Source organism: Stegodyphus dumicola, chromosome X1, assembly GCF_044657685.1.
Source record: "Stegodyphus dumicola isolate Sdum_Otavi_A_Nest chromosome X1, ASM4465768v1".
NCBI lineage: Eukaryota > Metazoa > Arthropoda > Arachnida > Araneae > Eresidae > Stegodyphus > Stegodyphus dumicola.
In genome coordinates this window covers 135,912,384-135,933,183 of record NC_140780.1, presented here as the reverse complement: position 1 = coordinate 135,933,183, position 20,800 = coordinate 135,912,384, and the positions used below count along the sequence as shown (strand labels likewise).

The 20,800-nt window shown below is 32.2% G+C and overlaps 1 protein-coding gene across 7 annotated transcripts in view; it reads right to left on the bottom strand.

The window, feature by feature from the left end:
• Scgalpha (sarcoglycan alpha) overlaps positions 1 to 20,800 on the bottom strand; it is a 146,068-nt gene that overhangs the window by 48,248 nt on the left and 77,020 nt on the right. For all 7 annotated transcript variants that reach the window (XR_015038549.1, XR_015038551.1, XR_015038550.1 and 4 more), the window contains 3 exons: positions 13,880 to 13,952; positions 6,098 to 6,296; positions 5,817 to 5,991 (listed from right to left, as the gene is read on the bottom strand). Coding sequence is in view for 3 of the 7 variants with exons in the window: in XM_085807768.1 (XP_085663894.1) it covers positions 5,817 to 5,991; positions 6,098 to 6,296; positions 13,880 to 13,952 (447 nt within the window). In the remaining 4 variants the exon portion in view is untranslated. The remainder of the gene's footprint in view (positions 1 to 5,816; positions 5,992 to 6,097; positions 6,297 to 13,879; positions 13,953 to 20,800) is intronic.

The following is a 20,800-nucleotide window of genomic DNA, read 5'->3' as shown; positions in this document are numbered from 1 at the left end:
TTTAAGAAAAAATACTTATGCTTTAATTTAACAGCACAATTATTTCAAAAGTAATTTCACTGCTGGATGTGCAGCTTTGCTTGTGCCAAATGTTTCAATGTGTTTTTATAAAAGAATTCTATCTTTCTTCAAATAATTTCCCTATCATTTACTCTTTTTCTGTACAAGAGTTTTCCTTTGTATTCACTTTATTTTTGTTCTGGGTTTGAATTCTGTGACCACAGTTTCATATAATTTGCTCAAAATTCAAAACAGACAATGAATTCAGAGATTTAACATAACTGGTTTCATAAATTTTAAATTATTAAATGGATTTTCATTCTTCAGTAGATACAGAATAATTTAACACTGAACAAATTTTTAAAAAAAATATTTTTGATGATTTAGATCAATGTTTCTCAAACTTCTCTAGCATTACCTCCATCTTACAAACAAGGCCTTCCAAACTTGAACTGTCACTTTTTCTCAAATATATATGTGTGTGTGTGTGTGTGTGTGTGTGTGTGTGTGTGTGTGATAAAATATATATGTGAATTGACTAACCCAGAAATACATTACAGATAAAATTAGCTGCTAATATTGTCTAGATATGCAGTCAAAAATTGTAAAATATAACAACATTTGGCAATACAACATTTATTTATTTTGGAATACAATAATATACTATTTGGCTTCTTTTAAAATTTTCAAAGTACAAGTTTGAAATTTTGTAATGCATACAAGCTAGTCGATTCACACAACAAAATTATTAAATAGTGAATGAAGGAATAAAAAGCAAAAGTAATACCCAAAAACTTAATAGGATTTAATATAACTGATGGAAATTTAATCCTTGAAAAATTAGGTCAAAATAAAAGAATTTATGGCTATCATTTTACTCTGGAAAGATGCCTCATATTTTAGTAATTTTACTGTGATAATAAAAAGTATATAAATCAGGGTTGCCACTCAAACAGGACAATGAAATTCCCTGACTTTTCCAGGTTTTCCAGGTGTGTTTCAAGAAAATTCCAGTCTATCTGTGTAATGTACATTGGCTGTGCTAAGAGGTAAATTAATTATGGTATTACTTGTATTGTGTAGCAAATTCACTTAATTATTCAATAAATCCCAGAGGACATTTATTCTTAATTATTCTTGGTATACTTTGTTTGATAATTTTGTTTAGTTTTCCACTTAAGAAACTTAATAAAATTTAAGATATATATATTGGATAACAAATGTATGTTTTATTTAATTATTACTCATGATCATCACCAGTTCAACACGAGGCTAATCCAGTCCTTATAAATCATAACGCAATGCTAAATAGTTAGGTTAGATTTTAGGTGAATTTAATTTGCGTGAGGTATGTTCTTAAAACCTTAACACTTGAAAACACAAATATAATTATAATAGTTGTTGTTTTCTCCACTGAAGACTGAGATTAGAATCTTCCCAATCTGGAATAAAATAAGGCTTTTTTTGCAGACATTCTGCAGCTAAACGAAAGAAAGAAATCTATTTTAATAAATTGAGGTATTTTATATTTATTTTGCAGCATACACAAGGAAAAAATATGTGCATTAAATTTCGTGATGGTATGTCATCATACTGCTATAATTAATTTCAGGATTATGCCAGAGGAAATTTCCTGAAATTTGGAAATATTATTTACTAATAATAAATAAATTTAGAGGGAAGAAGCAACATTAAATTATATGAATAACATAAAAATAATTACTTAAAAATTGAATTAGAATAATCATCTATATTTTAGCGAATATAGTTATATTACATGGCTAGCCTAGATGACTGATTACTATTTTTTTATTTTACTGCAAAATGGCAAGGTATTTATTAAAAAGAAAAAAAAAAGGGTTTAAAAAGATTTTGCGGTAAAATTCTAGTATAGGGTAAGGCTTTGGCACGATTTTGAAAATTGTCGCCAAGACCAAAATGACCCGTTTACTGCGCATCAAGATGTCGCCAAATCACATTATTATTCTAACCAAAGAACGTCTATGTAAAGAAGAAAAGGTTCCATACAAGTAAAATGCTATTACGCCGCTAGAATGCGGAGGGAAAATTTGCCAAGGGATTTGGCGACGGAACCTGGCGGTCAGAATTTCCCTCTCCGCGATGTGTACAGGAAATTAAGAAACACGTGTTAAGAAGAAACGCTCTTTGACAAAAAGAAAACTACGAAAATCCGTTTTTAAATTATTGCGAAAAATCCAAGAAGAAACGTTTTATCAAAGAACGTTTCTTCTTGGATTTTTCGCAATAATTTTAAAAACGGATTTTCGTAGTTTTTTTTTTTTTTTCTCTCTGAAAATAACTAATCCATGAATTAATTTACTTGCGCAAAAAAATATTTTCTTTTCCTTTAGAGTTTAACCACTTGCGCTAAGACTAAACTTCACGGTTGCGGTGCCGTGCGCTACAATATAACAAGCGGTAAAGTGTCTCATTTACGCCACTCCACATCTGCGAGTGCAATCCAGAGCTGTAACTCGAGAAATAAACAATCTCGTTGTTAGGCGACTTGTGCACCACGTTATTTTCATTTTTGCGATGAATGCTTATCGACGTGGTGCTCACGTCGCTCGCGGTTTGAGACAAAAGCATCTTGACGTGCGTGGCACGTCTTTTTAGCGCAAGTGGTTAAAGAAATTTTAAACGATATTCATTTTATGAACTCTTGATAACGTGACCTTCGAACTTCGACACCGGTTTCGAGCTTTGGTAACAGATATATCAGACATGCACAGCTGTTTCCCTCTATGATGGAACGGAGCCACAGCCACGTCTGTTGCAGAGAGGTTTTCCTTCTTTACAATACATATTCTTTGATTCTAACCTCCATAGTACCGTATACTAGGATTAAACCCATTTTGTTTTATACGAGAACAGGTACTTTCTTTAGTGCACATGCGATTCTCGAGAATACTGGAAACCAAAAGTTGCGGAAATGTTGCTTTGCCTTTCTAAAAGACAATCAAATTAGAGCTGCGAAAATTGGCTCTATGCCAGCTACCCGAATGACACTCACGTGATACATAAACCTCTTCTGACGTCGGCGCAAAAATCGCTTTTTTGGCGGGATCGTTGTATGAACTTCCCTGACTTTTCCAGATTTTGACAAAAATACTTAAAATTCCCTGACTTTTCCCTGAATATTTTGGTCAATTTTCGAATTCCCTGACTTTTCCCGGTTTTCCAGGTAGCGTGGCAACCCTGATAAATGAATATTTTTGCATATATACTTTTTATTATTGCAATAAAAAAATTCACTACTATTTTATGTAATAATATATATTCTGATTATGGACTGAATGTACAGCACGGATGTGCAGTAAAAAATTATCAAAGCAGCAGCCTGCTTTACATCAGCTGAGATTAGCAAACTGAATCATATTACAAAAGCTTCAAAATTTTCAAGGTGATTGGCAACAGCTTAAATCATGCTGAATAGTGACTGCATGGAAGTTTTCCTGTCCCTCTCCATGCGTCTTGTCAATATGGACCCTTTTCCTTAAAAAAGTCCTCCTTTTGAAATAAATATGTAGTAATTTGTTGCCTTTTAAATTTTATTTTGAACACACTGCACAACACATTTCGATATTTTAAAAATCGTTTCTTGCATTATGCCCACTTCACCACATTTTTTTCCTTATAATCCTGTGGTACATGATTGAGACCTTCACCTCTTTTTTTCCCCAAATTTATTATTTCACAAAATAACTGTTAATTCACTTTCAAATATACTATCTAATTCATTTTTAGAGCCAGTCTCTTTAGCTGATGAAGTAAGATTTTCTTCTATTACTTCATCATCCATAATTTCCCTTGAAATATCATAGTCTTTTGAAATATCAGAAATTATGATTTTTCAGTTTTATATGCTCTATGGCAAAATCTGCTAATTTCAAATGTCTGCTGTATAAAAGTTGAAACAACAGCCAGACAACACCATATGTATTTATACTACCAACAAAGACACAGTTTGGATCTAAAATCCGATGTCTAATTTTGGATTTCTTTGAAGCCTACAAGCATCTAAATTACATACATAGGATAAAGAGAATAATACTAGTATATGCTTTATTTGCACACACTTGCTAATAAACAATTTACATTCTTTAAATTCATTACATCTGTAATAAAGAGTTATTTATCATCATATGAATTTATGTGAAAATATTATGTATGCCACTCACTTCCCTTGAACTGTCAGGTGATTTTTTTCACCCCATCTATGTAAAAGCCTATCAAGTGTTGGCTTAACCTAATTTGTGCAAGCAACTAAGCTAGAAAGGCTAATGCTGATCTAATGGTAATTCTAACATAGGACACTACTCAGCATCGCTGCCAAAGTTTTTATCTTAACATTCAAGAACTCTGCTACATGTAGTTAATTTGCATCCTGGTAAAGGCTGGGGGGAAGAAAAAAAACAGAAGTGATAGTATATATAAAAGAATGGGTTCATTAATATGAAAACTTATACTCGATTCATACATATTTCCACAGATGAAAATTAAGAACTTTTAATGATATTTAAGGACAATTGAAGAAAAAAATTAAGGCCCTATCAGCAAATGCTAATTGAATAAATTAAAGCCACATCTAAGAAGAGAACAGAAGTATATGTGCGACACATTATTATTAGAGCTAACATTTAACATAACTGTAAAAGAAATTTGAAAATAAAATTATCTGACTAAAATTTATCAAACAGCTAACATTAAGTTCCTGAAAGGTTTATATTTTATACTTATGGCAAAAGCTGTTGGTAGTGCTGATGTGTTCATCTCTCAAACTGTGATTAATCACTCAATGTGAGCATGAAGTCACATTGAGATATATAGATAGGAGAATCACAGTGAAGTCTGTGTATGTTTCCAAAGTATTAAATTTTCTAGAAATTTCTTGTCATATTACTTAAGTTTAATTTGTCTCATAATATACCTTAGTATATAGTAAGATGCTACTATCTTATGCATTCATATTTGACTTTTTAGTTTGTATTTGCAGGATATGATGTTATATATCACTCAAAATAAATTCAATCCCCCCCCCCAAGAACAGTTTTTAAAAAACCTGTACTTTCTTGCACGAAAAAATAATTTTGAACACCAGTGCCTAACAGCATCAGTTATAAATCAATAATGTAATTAATATAAAAACGTTTCATTCCAAAAATTACATAGGTATTTTTGGAGGTATCAGGATAATGATATGAAAATGCATTAAGAGTTATACATAGCTTTTTTCCATTTTTTTGCAACTTATTGGATATTTTACAGCATTTCAATTTATACTTTAATTAAAAAATTGTACAAATTAATGTTGTATAGTTTAGTTCTACACATATAAAACAGAAGGAAATTTTAAGTAAGTCAGTAAAGTTTACATATTTTTGCTATTGGGTAGTCCTATAATGCATTCTCATTTTAAATTAAATATTATTTTATATAAAGAGAAAAAATAAATGCATAAACTTTAATAATAAAGTTTAGATATTTGTTCTTTGCTTGCCAAGTAAAGTGCTAATTACTCTTAAACTTCTATACAGAGACAATTGTGTTTCTGCGAGTAGAAAGCCGGAGACTTAATTGGATTAAACATTGATACCTGATAACTATTTCTATTTTAAGTTACAGTTTTAGTAATATGAATGAACTCATTTACATAGTCATTTTATGTAACATTACAAGCAATATTCATGGTTTAAATTCATGAAACCTTGCTTCTACCATATTTTCATGAATGATACCAAGAAAAAATAACAAAATATCTTTGCAATGCATAATTAATACACAAGTTTAATTACCAAACGAAAACTACACCAGTCTGCTACAAAATGTTTACTTCGAAATAAACGTTCCACTGATGTTCTTTTATAATCACGTGGACAAGGTAATCTGTTTCTTAATGGCTGTACTTCTCTCTCTAAATCTTCAAGATCTCTTGAAAAGGCATTAATTCCACCAATTCTTACAACAACACTAAAAAATTAGAAAGTGAACTTTACACAGTATAAATTAAATTATAAATTACAAACAAAATTTTACAGTTACAAAGAAACATTTTTGAGCAATTTAAAATACTAACCCTTCCTTTTCCTTCGGATTTAGAGGCAAGCGACCACCGACATCTAATGATGAAACAACTTTGGTGATATATATCTCAGTACTCTCTTTCCATAAATTTTCTCGAAATATTTCCTCAAGTTGATGTGTTTTATTATATCGAAACATATCATCAACATTCAAGTTTAGGAATTTCATTTCAACTTCATATTGTGACAAACCTGCAAAATAAATTTTTTTTTAAAGAAATCAGTGCAGGTATATATTTATATTACCACATGGGCCAAAATCATACTAATTTCAAATTTAAAATTAAATGGCATTCAAAGTTAGACTGACGTTTGTTTCATAGAAAAATGAGATGCACTTCAAGGAAAACAGCATGGGATACTCCTTCCTTACGAAGAAAGTGTGCTCTGCATGATAAGCTGAGCATATCATTTAAGTAAGTGAAACAAAATTAACAAAAAAGGGAAGCAACAATTATAAACCATCAAAGGAATAAAAAAATTACGAGATACAAGTTTTACAACCTTTGCAGAAAACAAATTCTACAGACAACTTGTTTACAAGGTCTACGGACCTTGATAATGGTGAATATAGCTTCAAAGTAACTTACTCCTCAATGGAAGAAAAGATTAACTAATTTTAGCAGAATTACAGTTAAAAAAAAAGAATAGTTAAGGAACTAACAGTGCTTACTCAATCAAATACAGTAAAACATACAGGGTGACTGACAGAAACAGGATGTTTTTTAAATGGATAATACTAAGCCGCTAGTGGAGTAGGGAGCAGAACCAGGTATCATAACCCTTGCTACAGCGTGCCATGTCAGTAGCTATGGAGCAGTGAACTGCAGAGCAATTTATGTTTGTGCGACACATTTGTTACAAATGCTGAACCTGTCATGGCATCACAGTGGCTTTTTCTTGTTCATTTCAACCTTGGACATAATGATATCATTACCAGCCGCTATATGATTCTCGGGTGAGTTAACAAACTAAGGATAACAGGAACCATTCTAAAGACTGCAAGGACACCATAAAACAACGAGGAAGTGAAACAAGCACTGACTAGGCGCTCTCAGCAGTCTTCACGAAGACACGCACGCGAATTAAGGCTGCCATGAATTAGTGCACACAACTTTGAAGAAAGACTTAGTGTTTGAAGTCTTTCTTCAAACTCTTCTTGAAGAAAGACTTGGTGTTTCATCCTTACAAGATGTGTATTCTTTAGCAGCTTATGGCAACAGATTATCAACAACGAAAGGACATCATCATTTTAATGCAAGTGCTGCTTGAAGAACATTTAAAATTTTCATTTTCAATGAGATGATGCCACTCTGTACACTGCACATGGTCCAATGGACGTAGTTCATCGCATGTTAGCAAGAAAGGTCATTTCATGTTTCGGCGATATCCTGTGGCCTCCAAAGTCCCCAGATTGAATCTGTTGTGATATTTTTTGTGTGGGGATATATGAAATCAAGTGTCTATGGCCACAATCCCCTCGCAGTGAAGGAGGCAATCAAGCAGGAAGTGGTAGCAACTAATCATGAGGCCTTGGACTGCCATACAATGCTTTCCCATAAACGCTTGAATCTTGCATTCAAGCAAATAGACATCATCTGACATTATTTTCATTGACAATAAGCATTTCAAAAGGCATTAAAGAGTTTTTTGCAATATCCCCCCCCCATGAAAAAGCAAGTGAGTATTGTTCATTTAAATAATGTCCAGTTCTCGTCAGTCACCCTGTATGAAGGCTAAATGCCTAAGGATAAGCATATCTTTCTGAAGGACTTTCTAAAGAAAACCAGCTTCTACACCTCATATTACAGATAATTATTCGGAAACTGTAATTTATTCTATGCTTACTATTCTAAATCTTATATTTTACAAAAATTTTTGATTTAGCCCTTTCAGAAAATAATAAATGAATTGCTTTTATTCCTATATTGTGACTGTGTTTGTTCTTTCAGCTGTTCAAATCTTAGTGTCCTTATGTTGTTATAAAGGATTCATCAAAATAGCTGATTGAACTGCACACATGCATAGATACAATGCTCTTTGCATGGCAATACTGCAGTGAAGGTCATTGTGGTCAGTTTATAGAGGAATTAAGTTCAATGGAGAATGCATATCCATACTGCACCACTATATGGTAGAATGATAAATGTCAAAGAACACAATTTTTGGAACTGAATTATGACCGAATGCTGGTCCATGCAAAACCACTACATACACATTGTGGAATGATAAATGCCAAAAAGGAGAATTTTTAATAATATGCTCTACAGAAATCAAAGGAAGTGAATCAAGGTCCTGTTGATAATACCCAGATGAAAGTATAGTAAGGTGCTACTGTAGTGTGAAATTTGACACTAAGCCATATATATCTTTCAAAACTGGACAAGCAGAGCAGTTACAGTGAATGTTCAAGGGAGTGGTGGTTTAAGGAAAACAAAAACAAAAACAAAAAAAAAAAAATCAATGGCACAGCCAATTATTTCCATGGCCATATTCTAGAATATGCTTTGGCAGATGAATATTACAGCGACCCCAACTTGCCTTAAACATACCTATTTCCTTTACAGCAATCTTAACAACAAACTATAAAAAAGCCAGTCCTCACATCATTATTGAATTAAAACTGTAAGTAACAAATTCCTCAGGCACTACTTGGTTTGGTTTATTTGATTACAGCAAAGCACTAAAGTGCTATCTGCCTAAAGTGAGACATGCCTTTGTGGATGAAACTTTCTAAAGGAAACTGACTCGTATACACATTACAAATAGAGAAAACCATGAAAATGTCCATGCAGGCAGCCCAGTCACTGGGATTTGGACCACCTCGGACAAAACTACCAGTGTTCAGTAAATTTACTGCTTGACTACTAGTGGGCTGTAATAAATGCTTTATAGTGCTTATCACCCTGCCCATCTAAAATGCATTCAACAGCCAAGTGGTTACATGTCCTGTGAGATAATCGAGACCGATAGAACTATAATAAAATACAAAATTTCTGTAATAACATGCATGTGAGAATACATATTTTTCAGATTCCATTGGCATTCTTGTCTCTTTCAGACGGTTTGGTTTGGTTTATTTAATAATGGCAAAGAACTTGAGGGCTATGTGCCTAAAGGAAGGGATGCCGCTGCGGAGGAATTTTGTAAGGGAAACTGGCTTGTATACATATTACACACAAGGAAAACCACAAAAACTCCCATGGAGCCAGCCCATTTGCTGGGATTTGATCCCTGAAACAAACGATCAGTATTCAGTGACTTTATCACTCGGCCACAGGTGGGCCTGTGGTTCTTTTAGAAAACCGTCAGCTGTTTTTCACACATCCTAATATATCTGAATGGCTATTTCATTTGCTGCAAACTCAAATTTTGTTAGATTTTTAATAGGATATGTAGACTAAAATGGTTTTTAAATAAATATGGATAACAAATTTTACTTTTTTTATACTTTTATTTGAGCACAGAACAATTATTCTCCATTCGAAAAATAAGTAATAATACAAATATTTTCAAATTTTTGCTCTGATAGCATATAAATTTATGTGCAAATTAATTTTCTTACTATAACAACGCAAAAAAGTAACTTATTTAATATTTAGTGCTTTCAGATTTTCCTTTTTTACTTCTAATTTGCAATTCCTTTCAGTACATAATTAACAAAAATGAATTAAAAAAAGCATTTCCATGCTTTTTGAAAACTCTGAAGAAAATTAATTCATAGGTAATATTAATCATTCATGCAAATTGATCTGAAATACAAAACATAAAATAATTTTTAAAATCTATTAGTAGCTAAATAATATTTAGTCTCTAAAGCTTTTTTCCCCCGATTATGCACACGAACTTTGTGCGAAACACTTTTGATTTCTTTCCTACTCGTTCCTAGCACATATATAAAACTAAAACTTAAAAATTTGTTTCATAAATACATTTTTAATAATATTAAAATGCTACTCATTTTTACAATTTCATAGAAATAAAAATAATGAAACTATTAGACTAGTGTTAACAAACATTACCTCCCTTTCACATTTCCCAGAAATTTTTAAGAAGGTAGTTCTCATGTGCAATTAAAAGTACACGTGAGCAGGGTATCAGAATTTCACCACTACTCATATAAGTTGTATAGTCATGCCATACTAACAGTGCAGCTCCACCCCAATTTTTCAAGGAGAAATATTGGATAATGGTCTACAGGTCTCCTCCTATCATTCTTTCCATATCACCAAACCACTTGAGAGGACTTTTGGCTCACCGATATTTTAAATGTTCCCATGCTGTGCAGACACTATACATTTAGTCATGACTTCTCTGGAATTTGAAGCCAGGTCCACTGGTACAGCAGTCAATGTTACTAATCACTGTCTGATCAGGATGGTAATTAAAAGTACAAAGCACTTAAAACACTGAATGAACTTTTTTTAAAATATATATTAAATCATTCTATCTATTTTAAATATTTCACATAAGAATGAATAGACAAACTCTGAAGTTACAAACCAAAACATACAAATTAATTGAAACTCCCTTTTAAACACACTACTGATAAAAGTCCTTACACAGTCTTAATTTTTGTAACTGTTACTCACAGACATGTATTTCCAACTTTTTTTTTTTAAAAAAAGCTAAACTATTATGTTTTGTTATTTTTAAATTTGAAAAATCATAAAATGTAACTTTTCATACAGTCCCTCTTGGTAAGAGCTATTAAAAGTTTATATTCATTCCTTAAAAGAAAGTTTCACTCTCATACAGCAGCTACATTGCTCATAGCTACTCTTCCATGACTAAGAATCAAACTCATGGTGCTGACTAAAATTTAAGATTATGTCACAAAAATAAAGTAATTAATTAATAAAATACAGCAAATCAATCAGCAAAATAATTAAAATTTGTAATGAAATAATCAAACAAAATACCAAGATTATCAAAAGTATGATCAGCATGCAAATAATCAAAATTACAAATAGCCAATATAACAAAATTTAGTTTCAAAATTAAAATAATTATACTTATTGCAAACTATTAAAAATAAAATATGATACAATAGTTTTATTAATTACAGGAAAGTGACCAAAAGTTCAAAATGAATTCAAAAGCCATTTGAGAAAAATTTTAACAACAATTAAACATAGCATTAAAATGAATATATTTACATATAAATGCAAAAGCAAACTCATAAATTTGTTGAAATAAGAAAAAGAATTAAAAATTTTTAGCTTACATGTACTGTTGGGACCTTTATGTGACACCATTTAGGTGAAAGTGTCATTGCACATATAAGCATATGAGAAGTGAATTACAATTTAAAAAAAGCAGAAACACAAACATGCAATCATGATTACAGGGAACAGAATACGACTGCAGGGTTATATATGGTGTTAAAAATAATCCATTAGTTAATAAATATAACAGAAAATTGTTTAAACAACCATTTAAAAAATCCTAGTAAATTTTTTAAAAAATTAATCTGTTTAAATCAACTGTGATAACTTATCCAATTTAAATTTCCAGTTAAGGTTTAAGTGAAGCTACAATTTATATCAACAGTTTAATAATTAAATATTTTAATCTGACAGGTGTGATTTGGTAAGTTATTTTTAATAAAGCCATAAGGAATTTTATTAACTTAGACTTTTTATTAATAACTTTAATTCTTCAAAAAATTATTACTTGTATATTACTAGATTTTTTTTAAAATCAAGAACTGAGCTGGGGAAAAAATTAGCACATTAGATTTGTAACATTTCATTATATGCAAATCTTCCATGAAAATTTTTGTTGCAAGTCAATAACTGTACATAAAATGAAAATTTAGCTTGGCCTACTTTCATTAACAAAATATTTTCAATAATACAGACTCATCTGCTACTCTAATGAAATAATGCAAATGTGTACACAACAAATTTAGACATACAGATTTTACAATTTTTATAGATCCAAATACACATGTCCAAAATTTAAAGATGCATGGTTATTGCTTCCTTCATGATGATAAGTTATTCACATGTCCAAAACTTAAGGATGCAAGGTTATTGCTTCTTCATTATGAAAAGTTAGTCACAGAATCTAGTGAATCAACTTGTTACTATTCACATGCTTAAAATATGTACAGTAGAATGTTAAATAAAGTGCAGATTTCCTATTCTTGCCTTTATGGGTTACTTGGTAATGTGAAAGCACATTAAGCAAAAATTAGCAGTACTGAAGAGCAGTATTTTTCAGAAATTCTGGATATGAAAAGACAAATATACAAATGTGAAATTTTTTATCATTCCTCAAAGGCATTATCTCGAATATTTTATAAAAACAATAGAATTATTATTACAAAAACAATTACAAGAATATCAGAAGGAGGTCTCTTAATCATTAAATTGCATTGCAGTTTGGAATCATGCTAAGTGTTGCCTACCAGCTTTGGGCAGCAATTCAAGTAACTGAAATGCATTTCCTATTCAATGCAGTATGTTACCTTTATCTGCAGAAAACCAATATCAGCTGCACATAATAAACATTTCACAGCTAACCATCTTACACTTAATTTTTACTGCAGAAGATGAACAAAAATACCATGCCAAAATGCAGTTTGACATTTAAATAATGCAGAAATAAATTCTTGACGATCAACCGTTCTGTGTGGCACTATTCTGTGAGTAAACAATATCTGCAATGATATCAGATCCACTAAGTTTGGATAATGCAGCAATGGGTTAGTGTCTTAGATGGGAATTGATTCACTCTGCAGTTAAGAGTCCAGATTTGTATGCTTATCCCTTTCATGGCAGATGGAATGAAAGGGATAAGGCATAAAAGAAAGGTATTGTTATAATGGGGTTAAGACATTAGCATTATGACTGATGCACATACTGTGCAACAGGTCAATAGTACAATGATATGCATTATTGTAAAGAAGTTATTGAATACAGTATTCTCTTGTTTCATGGTGTCAAAGGCAAAGCGTTTCTTTTTATGAATTATAATGTCATGCCTCATAGAATAGCATACTTGCTGAAAAGTAGGATACCTGTCAAAATGAATGATCTATAGCTCTTTAGATATCAAGCTGAATGAGCAGGAATGGAACATCATGGGAAGACAAACTGCAGCTTACAGTATTTTGCCGGAGAAACAAACAAGATTTAAGTCATCTACAAGATGGGTAGTCAAACATATATGGAATTGACCTAAGAACTCCTTCATCAGCTGGCAATGAGCAAGATAAGGCATTAAGATTGCTACAACACAGTTCAAGGTGGGCATATTCCCTGATGAAAAATCAAACTCCTGGGCACACTTATAAGTGCTTTGCATCCATTTTATACCTATACACTACATTTACATGCAATTTTTCTGCAAATGACTGGTTATCATTGGTTTAATCTGTAAGCAAATGACTTGTTACCATTGGTTTAATCTGTTACTAAATGACTCAGTACCATTGGTTTAATCTGTTATACCGACAAGATTATGATCTCGGGATTAATGCAGATATATTAATCTCTATTCACCATTTTTTTTTTTTTTTTTTTTTTTTTTTTTTTTTTTTTTTTTTGTACATGAAAAATGTCACTCATATTTAAGCTCTGGATGCTTGCATACAAAACTGATGAACAATATTAGCTTTTTACGCAAATTTGACTTCTGCTTTTCATTTATTAGTTTGACATTACTTTCCAACATATTATTAACAATGGCAGCTCTCATTACATGAATGATAGATACGCAATTTACATGATATCGAATTTCATAGAGAATTAATTCATGGGACTTACTTGATTTTGCTTCTACTCTAAGAGTCAATATCTTACGAGAAGTTTCGTAAGTGTTCTTGTTTAAAGCCACGATCTAAAATTATGATACATATTCATTTACATTTAACAAACACTTATAATACACAGGACACAAACAAAACATATAAAAAAGCATTTTTTAATATCCAAAGACTGATAATCCAAAAGAATGAAAAAAGAAAAGGAAAACAATATACCTTTCTTACATTTCTAATTTATCAATAAATGAGACACCAATTTGCAAATATTATTATAAGATTAAGTAAAAATATAACTAGAACAAGGTGAAATTATCAACTACTTTAAATATAAAATTCATTAATCCATTCCCTGCCACGAGGAAAATAACTGAAAAATCAACATGAAACTTATTTCATGCTTCATTCTGTATACCATATTTAGTAAATATGGTATACAGAATAAGGGGGTAAAAGAGGGTAATAGTAAAGGGGGGTAAGAGAAAGACTCCCCCCCCTTTTTTTTTTATACTTGCGTATTATCGCAACCAGGTTGGCGCGATTTGTAAGTTTGTGTAAAAAAGTATGAATAGAAAGAAAATGTACATTTATTAATTACAGATAATTTTTAATACAGTTTTTTATATTATTTTGTTTTAAAATATAAAATAGCAATTAAACCCTTCCGGTTTCAAATTTGAATAAGTTGCAGAATTATTTTTTCGGCGGAAATCTTTTGGCTATTGCTTTTAGCACTGATTGAAAACTGTCTTCGCGATTAACAGCTTGAGCTTGGCGCCATATAAATTCGATAAGGTATGATTCAAAATGATTTTTTAATTGAGGTTAACTCTTTACACCAACAATAAATGAAGCGCACTGCTGTCACAAATGAAATTCGGCTACCTTCAAACTAATTTCCGGTTCTCACACCCAAATGTTGATTGCACTCTTCAACGTTACATTTCCAGAAGATTTGCTTTCCAAAATACAGTTTCATTTTATGACAATATTTACAAGTACGTTCGTTCGGTATAATTCCATACCCCTGCAACAATTCAACAGCATCTTTTTCACTCGCAAGCAGATCCCAAATACCCATAGTTAAAGTATTTCAGGGCATTCAATCTAACCAGTAAGAAAAATAATTTCTTTACGAAAAACTATGTATAACACGTAGGGTTGCCGTAAGTAGGGTCGCCAAATTTGGCGATTTATGCGAATTTTGGCCTGGTTGCGTTAATACACAAGTACCTTTTTTTTTTTTTGGCTGCATTTTTGTTCTAAAATTATGTAGAGTCTTATAATCGGTTATTTTCGCATATAAAATTGCAGAATGACAGAAGAGAGTTTAATTATCCCACTATATAAATTAATTACAGTTTAAATACTAAATAAACTACTCAGGTAATTACTGAATATATAAACGGCATAACTATTCTTAAGTATAACAGCCACATCTAGACAAGCAATTTCAGTTTAGACCTATATTCCCTATACAGGTTGGTGGTATGGCTGAAAACAAATAAGTAATTATCATAATTTTGCCTACTTCTTCTTTCTATACCGCATTAAATCGCCTCTGTATTTAATTAGGTAGCTTCCCTTTCATTCTGATCAAAATCAAATTCAGTACTTTGGCATTACCACGCAAACCTCACAATGTCGCCAATTGTTCGCGACTAATTTTTTACTAACTCAATGCATGAAAAAGCATAACTATTTAAAAAAAAATGGTGCTGCACTGAAAATTAAGTTAAACAATAATGAATTAATGAAATAAAAAACTTGCATTTTTAATGTGCATAAAACAGTAATAAATTAATGAAATAAAAAAACTTGCATTTTTTATGTTTAAAAAATTAATAAAGAAAACATCCATAACAAAACACTCAAAATTTCATAAGATGGCAACAAATTAAATCAGATTAAAATCGCAAAAATATTCTATATTTTGGGTCTTCTGTCCATGTGCATAATGATTTAACTTGAAAAAAATCAAAGAATTGCAGAATTCTTGGCATTGCAAAGTAAACTGGCACAGTTCTCTATTCACATTGACCAGTTTGAACTTCAAAAATATGACAGAATTGCATAAATTAACTTAATGGCATGCGCATTCCTGCACTCTCTATTAGTAGATGAAACATCACATTTCTGAAAAAGTGCAAAGCTTTCTTTTTCATTAGCAGGCAAACAGTGGCATTGTAATTCGTTCCAAGGAAAAAAAACCAGAATCAGAGTTAGGCAGAATTTTGGGTAAAAGGAGTCAAAGCTGGAGTCACTAAAAACATGCCAACTCAGACTCCAGTTCATGTTGGACAGTTTGAATTTGAAATGAAATTAAAGTGAATTGAAAAAAAAAATTAATGACAAACTGAGTTATTATTTCTATTTATGGACTATATATGCTAATAAATAGCTGTTTTCCATTTCATTGAAATATTAATAAATAAATATAGGGGAGGAGGATGGATGTTATATTCGCCATTATTGATTGAATTGATTCATTTAGTTATAAGGTATTTTTCCTGCCTTCTTAGCATGCCTTCGTGGTGTAATGGCCAGCACACTTGGGCGCGTGTTTGAGAGGTCCGAGGTTCGAGTCCTGGTGAGGGAATTGTTAATTTCTTACGTCTCCCGCATAAAAAAATACCTAATGTCTCTACATAGTTACAAATCTCACTGGTAAATTTAGGTAAGCAGCAATAGCAGCAAGAACTCCCAAAATTGATGCCATTCTTAGGAAACGAACGGGAAAAGGAGCAATCATTGATCAAGCAACGTGATGGAGAAGTATATATTTGGTGACATAGAAGTTGTTAGAACCTTTTTTAGAGGATGTAGATTACCCTAATGTTTCACTAACAGAAATACTGTGGAATGATCTTGCAGAATTAGAAACTCTTCTTTCTACACTATATAGAGCCACAAAAAAGTTACAATCTGAAGAATTAACAGGAGACAAGAAGGGAAGAATATGATGTTTGTTCTTTCTGAAATGGGGGGTTCATTGCAGAAGGAATCATTTCTTCAATGAAGAAAAGAGAAAATAGTTTGCTAGACAATGGGATCTTGCTGGGTTCAATATATGTAGATCCAAATCACCGAATTTTGTTGTTGGATGACGAACGAATTAAAAAGGCAAAGAAAGGCATCTATGAACCTTCATTAAGGATGAAATTATTCTCAGAGCATTCAAATCAGGACAGTCCAACTGCAGACATTGCAACTGAGTCTCTATTATTCTCTTCTAGTGATGAATTAGATTTTGAGAAATATTTGGATAATATTGAAAAGGCTAAGGCAAAGCGAATGAAAATAAAGAACTAAGAGCCTTTAGATATAAAAATGAAAAAATACAAACAAGATTTCTACATGGCCTTTGAAGAAATAGAGAAATATGATTGCTTTTGCAAGACACCTCTTTTAGAACTTATAAAAATCTACTCTGAAACGTTAAAAGAAGTAGTCCTAACAAAAACAGCTCTTCCTTCAACTCAAGTCAGTGTGGAAAGACTCTTCTCAGCTTTGAAGTTAATCCAATCGGATGTATGGTCCTCTAACAAAGGAGATCTTGCTGAACCTATACTCTTTCTTAGAAATTACCAATGCCAGTTTTTCCAGTTCATAATAAATACTAATTAATATAAACAATTTGCTATGCCATCAATATTCTTTCTGTAGCATCTATTACTTCTTTTATATTAAAAAAAAAGCTGCAACTCATGTGTATATGTTTACATACACTGCTCGACATTGAAAATGCAACACCAAGAAGGAGTGGTCAGAAAGTGATGAAATTTGGAAAAAGACAGAGACAGCAAGCAGCAATAAGTGATCTTTATTTCAAAATGATAGTCAAAATATAGAGCGAGAACGGCGTCGGCTCAGTAGGATGTAGGACCACCTCGACAGCAATGCACGAAGCAACACGTCTACGCATAGAGTCAATAAGAATGCGGATGGTGTCTTGAGGGATGGCTCTCCATTCCTTTTCAACCATTTGCCACAGTTCATCTTCTGAACGAGGCAGAGTCCACAAACAGCGTCCAATCACATCCCACACATGTTCCATTGGTGACAGGTTAGAACCAGGGGCATAGCTAGAGGGGGGAAGAGGGCATCTGTCCCCGGGCACAGAATCCAAGGGGCGAAAAAGTGATTTTATGACATTTTAGAATTAAATGTTTTCCATCCTTGGCAAGCAGTAGCGGGCGCGAAATCTTCAGTTCTCCCTGGGCGCTGAAAACATATTTCTATTAAACATATAGCTACGACTCTGGTCAGAAGAGCATGGTGGTCAGGGAAGTATCTGTATACCTTGCAGAGCATGTTGGCAGATGCGAGCACTGTATGGTCGGGCATTATCCTGCTGAAAAACTGCATTAAACATTCCCTGAAGGTAGGGGATTGCCTCCGGCCGCAGTACATTATTCAAATATCGTTGGGCCGTCATAGTGCCCTGAATACAAACTAGAGGTGACCTGGAATCGTACGCAATAGAGCCCCAAACCATTAAGCCACGTAGTTGCACAGTGGGGCATTCCACAGTTACTGCCGGATTAGATCTATCTCCATGTCGACACAACACATGCAAGCGGCGACTGTCACTGGATAAACAGAAGCGTAACTCATCTGAGAACACAACGCTTCGCCGTTCTGTCATCCACATCGCTCCAGTCCGGCACCATTTTAAACCAGTGGCGTAACTAGAACTCTTGGGCCCCTATGCAAAAAATTTTCCTGGGCCCCCATTCCCAATAAATTTAATGTGCATAAAAATTAAAAAATTAAAAAAAAAAAACGCGAAAAGTTTTTAAAAAAATTCAAGGATTCCAGGAGCCAATGTTTTCATGATGATTTTTATCACATCTGGATTAATTGTTAAAAAATAAAAGCACGTTCTTAGGGAACCAGTTGAAAGGTACGTAACATGAAGAAAGAATAAAAAGGAAAATAATTTCTCTTGACCAGCTGGTGAAATGAAAATTTGCTTTCGTCTGGGTATTTGATGTCAAATGATTTTAATTCAGTTACTTAAGACTTTTTGTGTGAGTGCGAGACAGATTTTTCTCTCCTTTCACTGAGACGCATATTGATAATAAATGAATAAGTCTATATTAAAAAAGGAACATGTCGACATATAGCATTATGAAAAGGAAGAAAGCCTAGATTTGCAGAGATTTTTATATAAAAGACAAGACATTTTACATACTAATGTTTTAAATTTTAATATAAAATCTGCTTCTATCTAAGTTTTTTCGCTTAAGTTAGCAAACTTATAAATAATTAGTTATATTATAAACTGACAGTCAAGATAATTGATAAACGTACAGATAGGCTATTACATTAATGTATAGTACTCTGTGATTTACTCAGCTTACGAACATGATTTATGCAATAATATACAAGTAATAAATAAGAACGTTTATAATGTAAATGATACATTTGTTAAATATAAAACATATTTATCATAAACTTCATAAAGAAAACTATTTGAACATACAATTTTTGTAGAAAATATGTATGGTAAAGTTTTTTTCTGTCTTTTTACAAAATCTTCTGGCACACTAAACTACTTGAATACATGATTTTTATAGAAAATGCTAAAAGAATGCTAAAGTTTTTCACTGTTTCCTTTAATTTTCCTCAGTCCGTACTGCTCTTCTTCTCTAATTTTTTCCTCCTTCAATAAGTGTAATGATAACATTGGTGGCCAAAATTCCTCATAAAGTAAAAAATCCTTCTTTTAAAATTTGCATCTCCTAACCATCATTTCCGCAAAATTACTTATAAATACTTGGACGTCTATTTTCTCAGCCATCACAGCTTCAATGCTGAATAGTGAAAGGTTTGACAACCAATCTTGTGTCATGCTGTTTCTTATACAGTCAAAAGTCGTTAATTCGGACACCCATAATCCAGACCTCAAAGCTAAAAACTTTCTGCGCATGCGCCGCGATGACACATGCGCATAGCCGTTTACGCGCGCGCGTAAGACCTTCACAACTGCGCATATGCGTGTGCGCAAGCGCAGAATACGTTTCCGCGTCCGCGTTTTATGTATAACGGACGGTATACGCTAAAATTATCTAATTATCTATTTCAGTTAATGTTGATGATTGCATTGTTCCTTAATCTTCGAATTGGATCCAGCTTATTATTTTTTGCAGACTGTAAGACCAATTTTATAAAAGTAAACTTGAACTTTCAATTATGTCAAATAGAATTTCCGATGCTGGAGCTCCCAAAGGATCTACAAAACAAAAGCATGTTTCGATGTCCATCAAACAAAAAGTGGAATTGCTGTAAAAAATGGATAAAGACATGAACAAGGTGACAGAGAGGTTAGTGAAAACGAAAAAATTTCGATTGACAAGTTAGTCGGGATTCTCGGCACAGCAATTACGGGACTTGAACAGCGGAACTTTGTAACTGAACAAGAAATTATGTCTGTTTATAGAATTAAAGAGAAAGTATTATCACATAAAACGAAGCAATTTAAACAACTTACATTGAAAGAAATGTTTAATAAAGTAAACAAATAAATATTAAGCTTTTTTTTTTTTTTTTTTTTTTTTTTTTTTTTTTTTTTTTTTTGTAAATTTTGATACCCTTTAGATCATAATTGTTCTTTATTTCATAAATTACGGTTTCATATTTTTAATTTTAGAATTTCTGCATGTTATCTTACAAGATTTAAACTGATGATCTATAATCCGGAAAAATCGATAATCCGGAATCGCCGAAGTCCCGACGAGTCCGGATTAACGACTTTTGACTGTATATGTTTCTTAAATATGTTTTTATTAGTTTCAGTAGTGAAAATGACCTCTCACTCGTGGCTGTGGTTACAGGTAATGATAAATATAATATAAGTGAATTGCACACTCCCGAATAACTGCTTGTCATGCCATAATATTTTACCATTGGTAATTTAGCT